The 19,665-nt window shown below is 44.1% G+C and overlaps 1 protein-coding gene across 2 annotated transcripts in view; it reads right to left on the minus strand.

The window, feature by feature from the left end:
- Positions 1-10,584: 10,584 nt before the first annotated feature.
- Positions 10,585-19,665, minus strand: part of tmem132e (transmembrane protein 132E) — a 335,032-nt gene continuing 325,951 nt past the window's right edge. For both annotated transcript variants that reach the window (XM_079355808.1, XM_079355807.1), the window contains exons 8-9: positions 19,270-19,464; positions 10,585-14,936 (exon numbers count right to left, since the gene is read on the minus strand). In XM_079355808.1, coding sequence (XP_079211934.1) covers positions 13,866-14,936; positions 19,270-19,464 — 1,266 coding nt within the window. In that variant the 3' untranslated portion in view covers positions 10,585-13,865. The remainder of the gene's footprint in view (positions 14,937-19,269; positions 19,465-19,665) is intronic.

The raw sequence follows: 19,665 nt of genomic DNA on the forward strand, positions 1-19,665 counted from the left end.
AGGCCCTGCGATCTCTGCACCACCAGAGACCACTACCATGTATGTTTTCTGTTCGGCAGCATGTTCATCTTTGTGATTCTGTCGAAAGCAGCTTATGTAAGATTCTGCACATACAACACAGTACATACAGATTTATTCCTATGTCCTACTTTATGTTGTTTTTTTTAAGACGCAGGCCCACAGAGAGTTAATTAGATGATTATTGTACAGCTAATTAATCTTTGCATATACGAACAAAGGCTACTTGTTACTTGGACTTTAAGGAGGGTTTCAGTTATTTCTATAATCTAAAGCTCACAGATGAGACTCACACAATGTCACCTCCACTGAGACTTTTCTTCTCTTCATTACATCCACTCCGAACTAAATGTGCCAAAGCATCGGGGTCAGTTTGATTCGACTGAATGATTCTTTATTATGAAGAAAGTGAACTGATGTTGAATGCATCATTTTGATGTTTCCAGGGCGTGAGTCTAATCAGCCTGGGATCTAAAACAGTCCTGCAGAACTCGACCCACTTGGAGAGATGAGAGCTTTATTGAACACTTTGAGAAAAAAACGTTGCTTTTGTTGTGTTTTAAATAAAGTTTCAGTCTGTAGCACTATCTTTCCCCAACCTTGAGGGCTTTGTTGCCGAAGGAACAGATTGCACACACACTGAAATTAAATGTTATTAAAAAAATGTTTACAATCGACATATGTGGTCGTGTGACGAAAGCTGCACACATCGGCCAGGAGCAAAATAAGATTGCAGTACCCGGTGTTAACCTGTAGAGGGCAGCTACTATGCATCATTCTAACAATATGTTTCAAATGTTGACATTTGGAGCCAAACTGATTTAACCTTTCACTTCCTCTTCTGTTCAAAATTCTTTTTTGTCATATATTAAATGATTCAATCTGATCAAACTGTGCTCCAAATGTCTTCACATGTTTTTCAAATACGACCAAATGATGTTTGTTTTCCTGGTTTGTAAATGAATGAAGACAATTGAAAGGAAGCAGAATCAGCGTGATACGATCTATTATTAATCAACTCTCCCGGCTTAAAAAGCATCCTGCAGTATTCATGTCACGTCAGACTCTTCACCGTGTTACCGAATTATATTTGTTTGTCGCGGTGGTTCAGCCTCTATCTGCTTTCTTTGCATTTCCTCTTCTGGGTCAGACTCTTACTGATGATTAAGTCGGACATGTTGGCTGAGAGAAAAGGCTCGGGGTTATCACCCTCCTGCAGAAGGCTCGCTGCCGATGGACCCTGACAACATGTTGACTCCCACAGAGGCTGTAAACCCCATCTCTCTCTCTCTCTCTCTCTCTCTCAGCCATCTAAAGGAGGCTGCCAACAGCTCCTATTAAATCCAGCTCTGTGTGTGTCTAACGTCTGTGTGAAGCATCTTCCTGCACGGAAATAAAGGAAACGGCTTCATGAAATGTGTCACAATCTTCGCTGAAAACAACTGGCTTTATTTGCAGATCTCGAGGTGACTCCATACCACAACACATGCAGTTGAAAGAGATCATATTAAAACTCAGATAACTGATGTGTTTCTGTGCGTGGATGTAAAGTCAAAGATAAATAACCTCGAGCAGGAGGTGTTCTACGTAAGTGCCCAGCTTTCAGGCGATCAAAACAGATCCCTTTTTGCATCATGTTTGTCGAAACTGCCGGATTCACTGCCATGTTTGCTGTTTTCTGATAACACTTACTCAAATTCATGACGCTAAGTGGGTGACACTGGTGCCTATGCACACTTCCGACATGACATGAACGCATCATGAGCCCCGCTCTGACATCAAAGAGCGCTGAGCTTCCCAGGCCTGCTGTGAAGGTGGCAGTGGACTAAAAACACATTTTCCCCATCTGAGAGACACATTTGCATGTCATTACACGGAGCTCGCTGCATGGCCCAATCACAAATGTTTTGGGTTTTTTTTTTTTTAAACTGAGTATTTCTTTGGCATCCACACTTGAAGGGAAATGTCGCCAACAGAAGCAGCAACAGAAGCAGCAGCAGCTCTCCACAGGTTTTTTTTAAAAAAAAAACTACCTTTCAGGTATTTCCTATAAAGCTCACAGACAAAGAGCCACACAGGAGAGAGATGAATCCAGATTCATCTGACAGAAGAACTTAAAATGACCATGACCCGTTGTCATCAGGTAGGTGGGATGTCGTGTTTGAATGAAGTGCCGGCACCATGGAAACAATGCCGAAGCAAAAACAGTGAAAAGAAGAAAATCTTCACAGCTTGTGATTCTTTGTGAAACAGTTTTCTTCACTTGATTACTTGGAGGGGGGAAAAAACCACTTGTTCGGGCTGAAATAGTTGAAGTTACATAAGTGAGCCTGTTAAGTTACATTAAGTCCCCACGTCTGGAGAGTTTGGTGAAAAGAAACTTTCTTGGGCCTGACGTAAACTTTACGATTGCCTTTGTTTACGAGTGCATCGTTTCTATTTAGAGGCGCTGTTTGTAAACAAGGCAGGCAACTGCTTGGGACTGATGACCAGTAGGGGGCGCCAGATGACTGACACAGCTGACCTTAAACGTAACATAACTGAAACTAAAGCCTTGACTCATAATGTGAACATTTTGTAAGGACAGTAGAAGTAGGAAGCCCCGTCTGACGGCCCTCTCATCGCTCGGCTGAAGGTTTGAGGCTCTGGACTCACTCCTGTTAATATCGACACGTAAAGCTCACGAACGACGTGCTCGCGTGTTGAATCAGAGTAATGTTGTCAATAAAGTTTCAGTTGAAAACTCCCACAGAGAGAAGTCAGATCTAAGTGTGTTTATTTCATCTATTTGTCTTATATGCACAGGTCAAAAACACACACACACACACACACTCATACACAAGCACACACACACACACACACACACACACACACACGCTCGCTTGCTCGGCATCACCAGCAAACACAAACCAACCAGCGAGCCAAACAAGTCTGCAGCTATTTCCAACATTTCTCTCGTTCATGTCTTTCATGACACATCACACAGGCGGGCCTGCTGTTGCCGTGGTGATTTCAGACGCTTTCTGCCAGATTCTGGGAGCCCGCTCGTGGCTCGGCTCCAACAAATGCAGGAAATTAATCGGAGTGGTCGGGAGCAGCTGACTGGGATGTGATCAGCCCTCGATGCATTACGACATGCAGGACTCAACATGTGATGCAACGTTTCACCTGCAGCCTCAAAAAGCCTGTAAAGACAGCGACAGACTTCTCGTCCCTCACAGGACAGAACTCACTTCTTGTTTTCATGTTCATATATCAAGGCTGTGCAGGCCGGCAGGCAGCGCTATCTGTGTGCTGACCTCATTCACCCTGAGCTGCTTTTGGTTGGATCACGTCCCCTCAGAGAGCCAGGTAACACACACACACACACACACACACACACACACACACACACACACACACACACACACACACACACACACACACACACACACACACACACACACACACACACACAAGCTCACACTCATCAGAGCAGGTGTCTGTCACTCAGTAGCCAAAAGCTATGTTCTTAAACTCAGACTTTTGTTTGTGCACACTGAAGAAGAAGCCAAACACGCTCCCACGCTCCCACACACACACACACACACACACACACACACACACACACTGAAAAACCCTGAGACCAAGTTACCCTCCCTGGATGAATATCGAGGTGTCAACATTGTAGTTTCTGTACGTTCATTGATCCTGTATATACGATCAATAATAACTGAACCGTGTGAGGGCAGGACACGATGGGACAATATTTATGTTTGGGTAGGAAAAGGTGAATTTTTCACCGGGCACTTGTTCATTAAAGATGTATGATTATTTGACGTGTTGTGTCTCAGCACAAAGAGACCATCAACAAGCTCTATGAGCTTCAGCACAAAGGCTTAAAAACAAAGTTAAGATTCCATAAGAGTCCATCTTTCATTATTCTTAATCTCTGCTGACATCATCACACTCAAGGATACCTTGAAACAAAAAAAAAAAAAACAACCTCTCCCAAAGGTGGGCTCGCCCTCCCCTCAATTTTCTAAGCCTTCATTGGCCAAGGTTGAAACAAGACATGCTTACAAAGTTTCGCCCTGGGCCATAAAACCACCTTTATCTGCTGGCTTATACCCACAATGATGATTATAGTTGTTTTTGTCCTTGCTGTCTTATCTGAGAACAACAAAACAAAAAGCATCCAGACAGTTTTGTTTCAAAAAGCATGAGGCGACTTGGTAGCTGCTCTCAGTCTGCTCTCACAGCCAGCCCCATGTGATGAAAACAGAAACACATGCTGGAAGTATTGGAGCTGAGCAGCGGGAGGACACATTGCGTTGGTGAACGCTCGCCAAAATGCTCCATAGCAGCTACTGATTACACAGCATTTAAAGCGGTGAATAATGTGGCTTTGGATAGAGAGGCAGCTGGCACGGCGCTCCGACCTGGCTGAGAGATGTCAACACATGTCAGCTTGTTTTGATGCCGTCTCTTTAATGGCAACCCCCCGCCTACGTTTGAGCGTTTCCCCCCCTAACAAACAAATTGATTCCCCCCCCCACCACCCCCTCCCTAAAGCGCAGCCTTGCCGTGTCGACGCTGCAGACAGGAGCTAATTGTAGTCTGTTGGGGATTACTTCCACACCGTCTCTGTTTGGCCCCAAAGGTTTAAAAATTAGTTTTGGATCTTGTTACAAGCGAACGAGCTGACTTCAAGTAGTTAGGGTTTATTTTATCCAAGAACAGAAAAAAAAAATCCTCCAAAGGCAGCACTGAAATATCTCCAAGTCCTTTCCAGCTGTCTGCCTGAATTGAAACTAGTTCACTGACAGTAAAATACATGGCATGCAAAGTTTGGGTTCTCTGTAAACGGAGGGTGTGAGGCGGGTAATATGGTGAGTGATTGATCGTATTTATATGGATTCATTTGTGTATCTGTCTTTTAATCTTGTCAACCATGTGAAAGTGATTCTGTTGTGTAGAGCCTGAACTCAGAGATCAGTGTCTCAAAGCTGGCTTTCTTCAGCCTGGATATATCGCCATGGTAACACCCGAGTATCTGACTGACTAACCTAAATGATGGAAACATTCATGTCATCGTTAGAGTCAAAGAGTTCAACTGCTTGAAGTTTGAAAAAAAAAAAAGAGGCTGTGTGCATTAATGGCCTACAACATCCGAGTCATCGACACTTCTCACTGAGGCTTCTTGTTGCTAGGTTACACACTTCTACCTCCCTCTCTATTGACTGCTACGTCCGCTAATAGCTCCGTGTGCCTCACGTTAGCTTTTAATTTTAGGAAACATGAACGTATTGTAAAGCTCCTTTAAATCGTCACAGAGAGCTGGCTCCGCCCCCCTCCTCCCACACAGGTCACCATGTGGTGGACACTGTAGCTTCAGTGTTTAGCCAGCTCTGCATGTGGTGGACACTGTAGCTTCAGTGTTTAGCCAGCTCTGCATGTGGTGGACACTGTAGCTTCAGTGTTTAGCCAGCTCTGCATGCGGTGGACACTGTAGCTTCAGTGTTTAGCCAGCTCTGCATGTGGTGGACACTGTAGCTTCAGTGTTTAGCCAGCTCTGCATGTGGTGGACACTGTAGCTTCAGTGTTTAGCCAGCTCAGCATGTGGTGGACACTGTAGCTTCAGTGTTTAGCCAGCTCTGCATGTGGTGGACACTGTAGCTTCAGTGTTTAGCCAGCTCTGCATGGGTCTGTAAAGCTTTCTGCGTTCTAACCTCTCTCCATGTTTCAAAAGCATCTCCAACATTGATCCTAGTTTGAGCAGCTTTCTGCTGCTGGAGCTTATTAGAAACATGCAGAGGCTTTTTAGCTCGGGTACAATCACTTCTATCTGAAGCAGTTCCACTGCCCGCTTCCATCGCTGCAACACCTGTTGACCTTCCGAGAGGCCATATTTCCTCTGAGCAAGCCTCAAACACTAAACTGACCTCAGATTGGCCTGCTCTTTTTAGATCCTGATGGATCATATTGGCGGCCTCGAGCCAACGCAGCAGTGTTGTATTCTCTCTCTCGTGTTGTGTGATGAACGGGGCACAAATGTTCACTTTCAACACAAGCGCTCACACGACTTATCTAACGGTTGGTTAACATGCTTCGCCACAGAGATCAGTAGTTAAGCTCGGGTTTTAGCGAGCAAAGCGTTGCCAGATGTTGAGCCTAAATTACAGACAGTTAGATATTAGCAGATCTTAAACTTTCCACCATCAGTCGTCTGAAAACAGCGCGGCTCGAACAGGATTAAAAACCAGCCAAATACAGAGTTGAAGGCCTTCCCTAAATGCAACATGTCTTTTCTCAGCGTTGCATTCTGGTCTTTGGAGGCTGCTGTCAGTGTGAGACTGTTATCTCCGGTGATGGATTTCTCCCTGCACCGTTGCTGAAGGCTTGTGAAAATGGTAAGTCTAAAAAGAAGCCTATCGCTTTGATTCGAAGGGACTGACACAGAAAACCTGACATTTAATGTCGAAGCTTTTATAGTTAAAGATATTTCTGCTGTCAGGTCTCATTGTAGCCATTCTGGCAATGTCTTGACGTGAGATCACATCACTGAGCTGTTTTCCACAGGAATGAAATAAAAAGACATAAAGAAAGGGGAGCAGAAATGTGAGTGTTTCTTTCCCCTGTTGTTTTAGTATTGTAACATAAACTGAGAAAGGCTGCAATCCAATTTAATGCACTGATTTGACTTTGTTTGTTTGAACAAAAAGAAATGTGAGACAACCTAATTGTGTATCAAAACGCTGCAGCTGAAACGAGCACATTACATCAGATATCTGGCAGAGTTTGAAATACTTGTTTTTAAATGCCTCATCAGGACTAAAACATGTCTGACTGCCTCTAACTGTTTGAACCCTCGCTGCCTCGCAGGCCATCAGGCCGAGTGCAAACTTAACATGGGCAACTTGAAGAAAACTCCAGATAACATCAGACCTGAACTTTCTTTGACCACGTTCAACTCCACCGTTGAATCTGCTCTCACTCTGAATGACCCGTGACTTCTCACCATGAACCAGCGCGCTCTTCTCTGTTTCTGAATGTTGTCCTTTTTGTCTCTAAACTTTTATGGATGGGTATAATTACACACCGGTACACCTTGAGTCATGTTTCACTTCTGGCACAGTTCAACTCAGTTAGCCTTTCATGCACCATGTCAGCTGTGAGCAGGAAAAGAGTCTGCAGGTACTTTGACAAAATGGAGTGCAAGACAGTGCATAGAAACACTTGATACTTGATGTTTAACCACACAAGCTCAAAGCATCGACAGACAACAGGAAGTCTTGTGCCCTGTTAGCACACGTAATGATGTCAGAGCGGATATAAGATTAGCCTGCTAATAGAACAGTACCGCAGTACCAGCCACCATCACCGCAAACAAACAACTACAAGACAGGAAAAGATGTTTGAAGTTAGCGCGGCAGAATCGAGTTGCTGCTCGCTCGGACACAAACTTCTGGACAGGGACTGTTTAGTAAAAAGTCGCCTCGTTCGAGTAAAGTTTTTACAATCATAGAAAATCATTAAAAGTAATCAATCACTTTATAAGGTGATGGCATCCATCCCGGGTAGCATAAAAAACACAAAGACAACAAGACAAAAAAAAACAAACAAAAAATATTGATGACAAAAAAGATAATCCAAATAGCCCTTTAATGTTTTCTTTTATTTTGAAAAGTCTTCTTGTCTACAAAGCCCCCGAGGTCCCAAAAAGTGCAAATATCTTTTATCCTATTTTGTAGGAACTTTACATCATTACATTGTGCACACAGGACAATGATTTTGTGTACATAAGATATTTACTTGTTGCTAGAAAAGGTTTTTTTCTTTCTTGTGTGCACAATAAAATAACTTATTTTAGTATTATATTAAATACAAAAGATAATTTAGAGATGCATTGTTTCACTTTACTGAATGATTCTGAGTCACTTTAAATCGCTTCTGTGTGAAGGCATATTACAACAGTCTGCTTTCAAAGGTAAAGGTTATCCTGCAGCAGAGGGAGCTCCTCCTACGTGATTTGATGTAAATATTGGTTTGAAGACGCCCTGCTGCAAAAGTGACCCTTTATTATTTATTACAGGGTATATGAGGCGTGAAAGGCTGGTATGCTCACACAGGGTCTGCACATTGATTCCATACAAGTGACCTCTGCACGCCACATCGAAACAAATTACCATCTTTTGCAGGGATGAAATGTCACGGGCACACCTCGGAGAAATATATGTGGAAGCAGAAATACCTGTTGCCAGGGCCGCACGCTCACCGTCAGCGGATTTGTTAAAGTAGATCACCAGCAGAATAAGAGACGATTAAAAATGTGATGACAAGGTACTGCACATGTTCGCCCACAGCAGCATGCAGAGGAAAAGTTAGAGTGCAGAGTGAAGCCCAGCTCATTCACGTCGCTCCCCTCTCTCCTGGTCAGGTGATTGGATGCTCAGGGGCCTTTACTCTCTCCGCACTGTGATCAACAAGTTTCATTAGGAGAAGCAGAAGTTGTGATTTCAGATCTCGAAGACGGAGAGATGCCGCAGAAATCCGTGGATCTGTTGTGTCCTGGACTGTATATACAGGAAGTGTACAGTAGCGGCTGACAGGAGGTTGTGTGTGTGTATGTGTGTGTGTGTGTGTGTGTGTGTGTGTGTGTTTGTGTGTTAAGGGCTGCAGACCCCTCCTACGCTCCGGCTCATACATACAAATTAATTCATGGTGGCAGCTCTCCTTTCTGGCTGGGCTGCAGCTTCTGCTCCATCAGAAATGCTTGGCTTTAGGGTTAGGGTTAGGGTTTTATTGATACGTCAAATATTAAGAGCTCATTAAGAAGCATGAAATTGATGATGCAGCGCTTGTTTAGTCTTCTGAACACTCTGGTCACAGTGATGGTAGAGGATGCATGAGTAATAACTAATCACCTTTAGACACATTTGATCTGGGGAGATTTGGACATGTGACTGCAGGAGCTGGGGAGTTAACCCCTTACCATCCGGTTCAGAAAATGGTGTTGGGGGGGGATTTGTGAGTTTCTGAATGACTAACCTAATATGACAATAAATGTTACGTTATTATGTATAATTATTTCTGCAATGTGTTCTACAAACTTCTGTGTCTGTAAACATCTCTCCAAACAGCAGAATTTTCCTCTTTTTTCCCCGCTTGTTTCTCTGCCATCAGGTGTCAGGTGTCAGTATCTATCCGTCTCCACAGTCCAATAAACCTCTGTACGCGTTCCTAACGACCACGTGCCCTCCCTGAGATCAGAGGGTTTGATCTCAGCTGCCCAAATGAAGTGAACTACAGCTGTAAACACTCAGACTCCTGCTCCAAGTATGGATTTTTTTTTGAACAGGAGCTGCTGGATGAGCAGACACACACACACACACACACACACACACACACACAAACAGAACAGTAGCTTTACACATCACTCTGCAGGATCTTGCGGGGAACTGCCAGAAAATATGAGAGAGGAGAGCCGTTCGACTCTGCACAGCGAGGGGCGAATGGCAGTGATCCACCGACTTCAAACACGAGCAGAACTCGAGCCAGAATCCGATCAGCTCTGGCTGCGACATATTTGGAAAGGTTTCAGATGTGAGCTACATACGTTATAGTCACGATTCAAAAACATAAAACACTCTTATATAATCGCTTCCTCTCTACCTGTCTTCCTCATCACTGAATCTGCTGCGTATGACACCTATTGCTTTGCTTATTTAAACATCCAGGGATGACTGTGTTACATAAATGAGCTTAAATGCAGCAGAAGTCTGAAACGCAGCACTTTCATTTATTCTATAAATCAGACATGCTTTATTTTTGCACCAATCCTCTCGTGAGGCATTAGGTACCTAATGAGCCAAGAAACTTTCAAGGTCACCGTGTTGCCCCGTATATGAAGCTCCTGAGGGTGAAGTGAGGGTGAATCAGACGAACAGCTGACATCATCAGAGGAGGGAAGTTTCAAGCACAAATACGCTGCTACTGTACCTTTAAGTACAGCTGAAGGCATCACCAGAGGAAACAGGCAAGGCTGGGGCCCCAGACCATTAGGGGGCCCCTAAGGGTTTCTAGATTGATTGATGTCCATCGATGGGCTTCATAACTCAATGGGTGACTTCACCGAGACTACGTCCATGTTTTAGACAGTCTGTGGTTTTGATTAGTGGCGGCTGGTGCAAAGATTCCTCTGCAATTTCTTTCAAGAATCAATGCACGAAACCAAACAGTGATTAGATTAAATGTATGTATTTAAAATCCTTCTCAGCGAAGCTCTGTGGGCAGCGGTGGGACGGCACACTAGCGCCCTCTATTGACCAGCACCACTGGTTTTGAGCTCTCTGGACGTGATACTGTAAAAAAAGACACTTTGACATGAGTATATTGCATTTTCTTTAGTACTTTACATATAACAGGAAAATACAAGGGTTCGTTTCCGAGAGAATACAGGAAATTTAACAGTGCTCTGTACAATAACATATTATTGTGAGGGTGGCGTTTGCTTGGCACAACAGACAGAGCCGTGCACAGTTTCCCATCGGGTGCAAAAGGGAGGGGTGGGGGGGTTTAGGGGGGAGGGGGCATAGAGGTATAATTCAAGATGTTCGATTACACGTTGTAAGAAGTTTCTATTAGCAGCTTGAAGAAATACAAAATGAGCAACATGTGCACCTTCACCAAAGAAGCACTACAAGAAAAAAAAATAGAGAAAATACAGAAATGGAGTTAAAATGATGTAAAAATGATGAATTGGGTGACGTATTTACATCCAGAGTGATTAAATCAAGAGATCAAAAGTTGGAAAAAAAAACATGAATCAGTGTGTGAAGCTGCTATTAGATACTTGATCATTTATAGATTCATATTGGGCAGACCACATTAACACCAAACAGCCAGGTTTAGTAAAAGACTCCTACATTCATCCTGAGGAACCATCATGTTCAAGCACCTCCGGCTCGCTGCTGTTTCTCTAAATATCGTGGGAAGAAAAAAAAAAAAAAAAACATGTTGGATGCCGAGGCGAAAAGGACGGGCTTGGTGTGTCAGGAAAACAACGTCTCGTCTTCTCTTCAGATGTTAACACAGATTTAACTCCATGAAATAGCAGAATCAGGTCGTAGTTCATTTCAACCACGTGGAACAAAGAGAGGGCATGCAGTAAATCAGATCCTTAAAGTCCCAATCCAGGATTCACGGACATCTCAAATGTAGATATTTACATGTCGGACATTGAAACGTTTGGTTCACTGACGGAAAAATAATCTCTCGTCAACTTTCAGATAAAGATCAACGCCTGTTCTTTCTCCGGTATTTACAACAGTACTGTAGTTAACGCATGTCCTTGGTCAGATCTGATTTGGTTAGGTTTGTAGTTAATGAATAAGAAGCTTCAGTCAATATAGAATATGTTTAAGTTCTGTACTTTGTACAAACAATGCTGGATTGGGTCTTTAATGGAGCTGTACAGGTGTACATTTTCAGTGACAAATAGAGCAATATCCGCCCGTTATCACAGCATAGGAGCAAAGCAACATTGGATTTCTAAGATCAAAAAACATCAGTTAGCATTAAAGAAGATCCAAGCCCTTAGATGCACTTCAGAATTAAAGGAATGTGACATGGGAAAAACTCATTTTTGATCTTGCGGTTGCTTCATTAGTCCAGAATGAGATCTTGTTCAAGAACGAGATCAGAGCTGGAATAACAACCTTCAAAGACGTCATCCTCTCCATACGCTACGCTAACAGGGCGACTGGGATTAAAAACACTACGAGCTTTGCTGTTGTCATGCTCTCCGTTACCAACACGTGTTTGGCTGCCTCGCAACTTCGGATGAAATCTCATCGTTGTGGGGTTTTATGATCTTTCTAAACCTGCTTGATATTTCATTTTTCCTGCTTTAGGGAAATTCAAAAGTCACGTCAAACCTCCGAACCTTCGAATTACATCAAATAGCCGTGCTTGTTTTACCCTTCTGGTCCAAATATAAGACTTTTTTCCCCTCCGTTGAAATACACCAGAAAAAAAGTTTGATTGTCTTATTTTCAGGTTCTGGACTTTTACATGCCAATATCAGTGCACAGAGGCTGATGTCCTCAATTAAGTGCAGGGCGGGGCACCTTACTGAAATTAGTCTTAAAAACTTAAAATCAGGGTCGTCTTATATTTGGAGCATGACGGTAGATGTCCTTACATGTTGTTACAACCACACCCAGTGCATCCACATCCACAGCTCATCTGCCAATAGGAACCACTGACCTCCTTCACCAATAAGCTTCTGTTGCCGTCGTGTTCAGTGCATTGTTCATTCATGACTTCCAGGTGTAAAGTCACTGGAATAGATTGAACCAAAAAAAGGACGTTCACAGGTAGAGAAAGGGGGAAATAAAGGTCATACATTGGAGAGTGTGTCTTTCGACATGGGATGGCTATGATTTAAAAATGATGGAGCAAAACCTACAAATGATGTATCTATGTATCCTGTTTCTGGAGGGTTGGCGTTTCCTGCAGAGTTTAGATGAGTTCCTGTGTTCACCTCATTAGCTTCAGGAAGGAAAATGAACCATCCAAAAAAGATCAGATCTGTTACAATTCTGATGCATAGCAAACCCCCCCTCCCCAATGTTCAACAGTCAGGTGTGAGATCCATTTGTTTAAAACGCTACAGTTATGCTCGACGTTAGCAAAGGGGAACCCGTTAACTCGGCACAAGACTACAAAAAAAACAAAAAAAATGTCAAGACTCCATCCGGCTTCGAGCTCGGAGCGAGTGACTTGTTGAGCGTCGGTGCGGGACGCCAGCCTGTCTCGATATACGGTATTTACAGATACTAGAGAGGAATGTTTGCGTGTAAGTATGCCTGGCATGGCATGCGTGTAATGCATGATAACCTATTTGCTTTTATTATGCGTGTATGAATGGTTATATAATTACAATACAAACATCGACAAATTTGGGGGGGAAAAAAAAGGTTGCTGATTGTGCCTCGAGATCCGCATCCATGCAAAGATATTTCGAGATCCTCCAAACACACAAGCTCCTCTCTATTTATACCGCATGCTCGAGATCAGATTCAGTGTTCTACGTCTTACTACACCGTCTCTAGCCATGGTGAGAAAACAGGGTGTCTGCGCTGATATGAGAAGTGAATCGGTGACTGTCTTTGTAAGGCATTAGATTGATCCAGGACCGGGAGGACTACTTGTAGGGCACTGCGATTGCCTCGCTATGAAATGTAGAAAAATGCAATGAAATGAACATGAGTACAAATCATGAGTGTGCTGCACCAAGAACAACAATGAAGTTTCGCCATTAAAACAACACTTTTCCTACTTTGGCAAAAAACAAAATGATTTTTTTTTAAACATAGCTTCAATGAGAGTCTTTGACTGTTTTTTTTTGTGGTTTTTTTTTTTTGTTCATCAAAGGCCTCTTTGTTTGAAGTAGGTACAGTACAGCAGAGTCCAACACAGCCAACAGCAAACCTCTACATTCCTGTCCCTATCAGGCTTTTCTCTCAAAGCAGATCCTAAAAAATAAGTTGGAGCAGCTCTCACTTTTGGCCTCGGCTCAACTTTGCGGTGAAACATGTTTCGTATAGCCAAGATTTACAGATTCCCTCCAGTGACTGAGATCCTCTGGTCAAGTCTTTGGCTTGCTTCCTTGCGTTCTCCTCCGTGTGAGCGTGTATGAGATTACAGCACTGTGCAAACTAAATGGAACACACTCTAACCGAAACAACAGTTGGCCTTTTAGTCTGTGAAAAGTTATCTTTCACTTAGGTGAAAAAGAGAAAAATAGAAAGGAACATTTCTTTAGAAAGCTGAGAGCGTCGGTCCACGCTGCTCCTCTTATCTCAGGCTATTTCTTTTATTCTGCGCATGTAATCGTGCAGTTCCTCTGGGTCTTGAAAGCCCATATCCTGGCAAACCCACTGAATGTCCTCTTCGTCTGCTATGGGGATGGAGTTATAGGGCAGCTCCTCCGTGGGGAGGGTGGTGAAGGTGGTGAACTTGACTCTTTTGCGCTTGGAAGTGGGGGAATTGGCCTCCTCGCCGTTCTCCTTCGTTGAGCCCCCAGAGCTTCCGTCACCCCGCCCGTGTACCTGGCTCTGAACGCTAGTCTGGGAACTGCCACTGCTGTGATGGTCCCCATGGCAGCAAGTCTGTACGCCTTCCAAAGGGTTGCTGGGACTCTCTACCTGCTGTGGTGACAGCTCACACTGGGCCCTCAGCGGCTGGCCGTTTCCCAAGAACACCCAGTGGTGGGAATGGTCCATGTTGGCCTGACCCTCGGGGGGGATTCTCTTATGGCGGTATTTAAGCACAAACACGATGCAATTGATGAGAAAAACTAAAATGGCCAGACAGAAAACGCCGAGCAGGGCATACATGCCAATCTCAAGGTCGGTCATGTTGCGAGGTGAATGCACAAAGTCGTCCTCCTCCTCCTCGTCGCTCTCAGTCGGCCTCTCTTGGTTGCTAATGGTGGGGAAATTGGTGTAATCAATGGGAACGCTGGCAGGTTGCTCGTTAGACGTCTCATAAATTCTTCCACTAATGTTTGGATCAATGATTGGACGTCTGGTGAAAGGAGTCAGCTCAATCTCGCCCTCCGTGGTCGCCTCTTCTTCCGAGTCCTCCTCGGGGCCGAAACGGACCTTGACATAAACTGCAGCAGATGCGATGACGCTTTTCCGTTTGGTCTTCTGACAGGCCTCGCAGATGGTCATCTCTAAACGCACCATCTCCCCGGATCCCTCGCCTTCTGCCACGACAACAGGCCACCGTTGCTGAGGCTCCTGGGATATCGACACAACTTTGTCGTCCAGCGTGGACGCGTTGATGTTGTAGTCTTTGGGATCAAAGTAAGACAGAGTGGCGGCTGTGTTGTCACTGAAGAGCATCCAGATGGACAAACTGGCCTCCTGTCAGAGAGAGAGACAGATTCAGATCGGTTATTCTGTTTACACTGCAAGAGCTCCAGTCACATGTGAAAGGTTACTGAAGTTTGGTTCAGTTTGAAACAAGTATTTTTATATTTGCTGGCAACACACAGTAACCTATGTTCACACTGGTTTGTCCTTGGACAGTTAGATATCTGAAGTGTGACAGCCTCGGATGAACTAAAAGATTAAATACTGTAGACTCTGCTCAAACTTTAAAGCGTGAAAAATAAGAGAATTCTCCTGCCAAATTTGTGTTTTCTCACCGCCGGATGATAAAAGAAAGATTTGAAGAGACTCAAAAACTGCCAGCAAAACAGCCACAAGTTTGCGTACGGGTCAAACTTCACAAAGACCTTCTGAACAATTAGAGGAGATCAAAAATGTCTCCCAGATTCTGATCAAACAGAACTAGTGAGACTGATCAGTGTTGGTGTGTTAGTCAAAATCGGCAAGGACAATATGTGCGTCTAAATAAATGAAAAGTCCCATAATTTAAGTCAAGGATCGACTCGTGTCCAATTAGATAGCTTGGTTGCAAAAGCTCCTTAGATTGCATTCTGCATCTTTTTCAGCATCAACCTGCAGGAAAAACGACGCGCCTCTGCAGAAATCCTTTTTATAGAGATCGACAACGCACACGAGCTGGCGCTGGTGTCTACTTCACCCCATCACAGTCAGCAAGTTTGATCATTTCTCTGAGGAAACAACATGCCTTGTGAATATCAAAGCACCATGAGTCAGATAAAACCACGACTCGGCCTTGTTTGTACGTCCCAAAAGAATATATCTCGACGCTTTAGATCCCATTCGTTCACTCGGCATTGACCGTCATTTCAAAGTCTATTCCCGAATGAGCCTTTTGAAGTTCTGGACTTTCTCCAATCCCCCAAATCTCCAGAGCTTTTGTGAACATGTGCAAGAAGCCCAGTGCTCAGTCTGAGCTGTGACTGACACACACACACACACACACACACACACACACACACACACGCCGTGCCTCTGATGTGCACGCCATCTGAACACTCTCAATCACAAAGACGGAGGACGGGGTGGCAGGACGGACGCGGTCCTGAAGGCTACGACACAGTCAGCTCTTTGTGATTGTTGCGTGTGATTTTCCCATCTTGTTGTTGTTTGATGTTTTCTCGCTCTCTACGTCTCCTGATGGAGAAAAGGCCGGCACGCTGGTTACCTGTCGACATTCATCTGCGGGGGAATAAACTGCAACGCTGGTGTCCACGTTATCAAGGCTGTTTGCCACAGTCCCCTTTGTTCCCTGCATGCTTTAACATCAGCAACCGACCATGCAAAGGAAAATATTTTCTCCAACACAGAGTCCAACAGTTTTAGCCTTCTTCTCCTTCTTCTTCTTCTTCTTTTATTCTTGCAAAGGGCAAAATGCACAGCGAGCCGTTTCAGGACATAAATCCCTTCGGTGCATTTCTGGGGAAAGAGTGCGATGTTGTGATGATATTCCACCACGAGCCAAACTTCTATCATCGCAGCATGACAGAGAGAAGACAGCCTTTGATATGGATGATTTAAATAATACATCGACCACAGCGTTTCTGTTTTCACGAGCTGACTCCGGGAAAAAAAAAAAAAAGAGGAAAAAAGACTGGTATAGGGGAAAACAGGAAACAAGTGGGTGTTTTGACATTTGCCTGTCTGTGCCAATCAAGGATGTAAAAGTCATGCATGTAGAGGAGAGTTTTTAATAACAAATATGTTTTTGATTGAGGAAACCTGGAGGGAGTTCTGCTCTCTGCATCGGATATATGTCTTCCATACATCGAGCTAACTCCACAATCAGCGCTCAGGTTGGATTAATAACGTAATCTGTGCATTCCCATGAAGTTAACGCTCTGATGCACGCACGCACGTAGCATCAGGGAGTTTACGGTATGTAGATGTGAATCGAACGAAGAGCTTGAATTATAATATTTGCACGTCAGGGCAGTCAACTCTTTCGAGACCCAATCCCACGTCAATTGTTTTTATTTTCAGCCAATCATGTCGCGTTCCTGCTTCGTGTGCACTCTATCACAGCGCCTCGTTCACCTGGATCCCTGTGAGCTCATCTGCAGCGTGCAGCAGGAAGAACGGAGCAGGCGGTACTACGAGCTGGGTCAGGTGACAGGGGCGGATCCAGAAGGGAAATGGAAATCCGATGTGTGACCCCTGAAAATCCCTTCGGGTTTGTGTTGCGACAGAACTCTTGAAACTTTCTTTGAAAATCAACGTGGCAGGTCGAGATGATTTTGAAATGAACAAAGTTGAAAAAAGTATTTTCAAATGAATCGATGAATCTCGATTCCTTGTTTTAAATCGACTGATGCATCATGCGAAAACACTCGGCTGTAGAAATATTATTGTGAGGCATCAACTTGAGATGTAATGACACTCTTCAGAGTCATGAATATCGCACACTGAGCTGCTCATTTCAGCACAAACACTCGAATCACAGCAACGGAACTGGCTTTATGATGAACCTTCAAGCACTGGCGCCTCTCTGTAGCCGAACTCTGTCGAGTGGAAAAGAGAAGGAAGCAAAGAGTCCTCGATTGTCCGACTCCCTCCATCCAGAGTTTATGTGTTTCATTCATTTCCACACTAATAGAGGACATTCAGAAAGTTTTCCTGTGAAACAGAATCAAATGGCTTGAAATAGCTGCAGCGCTCCTCTGAGAGCTTCGCCGGCAGAGGAATTGGCTGCCTTTTATGGCCCGGCCTCGGAGAGCACTTAGGACAATACATTACAATAATTAAATTTCAAGGTGGCCAAGAAGCGGAAAGCAAGAAAAATTGGAATTTAATGCTCGCTTCTCTTTGGCTGATGCCTGATGGGGTTGTGGTTGCGTTTTTAGCTGCTTGCAGGCCAATGAGAAAAGAAACGCACACACATGCACAGCTTCCTCAGGTGAAGCTGCGCTGCCAATTAATTCTTCACAAAGACTTGTAGATAGCATTACTTCTATGTGAAGACACAGATGCAAAGAAAACGCATTTCTTTCTCACTTTTTTTTTTTTAATCTCCAAATCTTCTCATTTCTTTCTCCTTCGTTTCAAGCAATAAAACATTCGGGGAGATATATACACGGGCCCCTCAGATGTGTTTCTGCAGCCTCGGTTAATATGGAGCTCGTGATAAAACGCAGCATCAAGGATACTTTTTAGTTCACTGCAGCTGCCTTTATCTGGTGTCCTTGCTAACAATGCAGTCAGGGGCTTTAAAGATTTAGTTTGAGAACGATTTTGCTGCTCAGAAAATGAAAAGAAACATTGCCTGCTCGTTGATACAGACTGAAGGGATTTGTAAATAAACTACATTTATTTATTATTATTAGACGGAAATAAGGAAAGTGCAGACGGAGCGACGGCACGACATCTCCAGGTTACCGCAGTCAGTTACTGAAGACTGACATGGTTTTATGTGTAAAGAGGTCGATGTTCAGACCTTTAAAGGAAGAATGACATGACATAAATAACTCCAGTGTGTCCTGTGTGTGTGTGTGTGTGTGTGTGTGTGTGTGTGTGAGTCCTGACTGTCTACAGTGAGGGAGAAGCTGGAGTCCTGCTGGCTGTGTTGTTGTTGTCAGAGCTGTGTTTACATGGACGGTCGGCTCCTCCCCTCGTGTATAAAAGCTGTTTTTTGTACATTCAGGTTAATTCATCCTTTAACTCGGAGTTTGTTTTAATCACTCTCAAACTGGTCAAAGCCAAGAAGACGGATGGATAAAAACTGTGATTCAAAGCCATCAACAGCTTTTGTTTCAGAATTGGAGCAGAAAAGAAATGTTTCTACCAAAACAACAGTAAACATTACCTTCATCTCCAGTCCTCGGCTAGGGTGAATTTTTAAGGAAACCTGTGACAGCGTCTGTGTTTTTCTTCGATATTTAAGCTTTAAAAACACAGTTTTATTTACCTCACCGCTAACTCTACTGTCAGGACACAGAAACGTCATAAATATGGAGCATTGTTTGGATGTTTTTGAAAACTAAAAAGTTGTATAAATATTTCAGGAAGCTTCACACACATTTCTTTAAGCGTCGGTTTGTGAACGGATCCAGCAGGTTTCAGCGCACAGCGATGCGCGCTCTCTGAAACCAGAGGACGTCATTTTGATCGACCTTGTGCAACACAAACCCGAAAAATATACTGCACACAGTTTTACTCTAAGTGGGACCATTGTTGCTTTCTTTGAGTCCTGAAACACCAAACTCTTCTTACAGCAACAACAGGAGACGCCCCCTGCTGGCCTCTTCCTCAACACAGCTTATTAAATGAACATGAACAGTGAGTGCAGTACCTGCTTGAGAGCCGTGAGTGTCTGGATGCCGGTTGCCTTGGCGACCATGGTGTGACTGTTGCCGGGGCTGGGCTGCAGCGACAGGGTGAGACCTGAAACGGCGTGAACTCGCATCTCGGTGATGGAAACCTTTTCATCCGTTACGGAGAACGCCGACTCTCCCAACACTGCGTCGACTGCCAGCGGAGACTCCACCTGCGGAGAGAAGACACTCCTTTATTGTTTCTCCACATGACAGAGGGACGTCGTCTCAGAGCAGAGGAGACAACAAGCTTTATTGTTTTTCTAAAGCTCATAAAACCCTGACAGGCCAATTTTGGATTAAAGTGCTTGGTGCTGTTGTTGTTCCACTGCGTCCTGGATCCATGTGTCAATGCATCTGTGTCTGTCATCGTG

Source organism: Symphodus melops, assembly GCF_947650265.1.
Source record: "Symphodus melops genome assembly, chromosome: 11".
In the NCBI taxonomy this organism is placed as follows: Eukaryota; Metazoa; Chordata; class Actinopteri; order Labriformes; family Labridae; genus Symphodus; species Symphodus melops.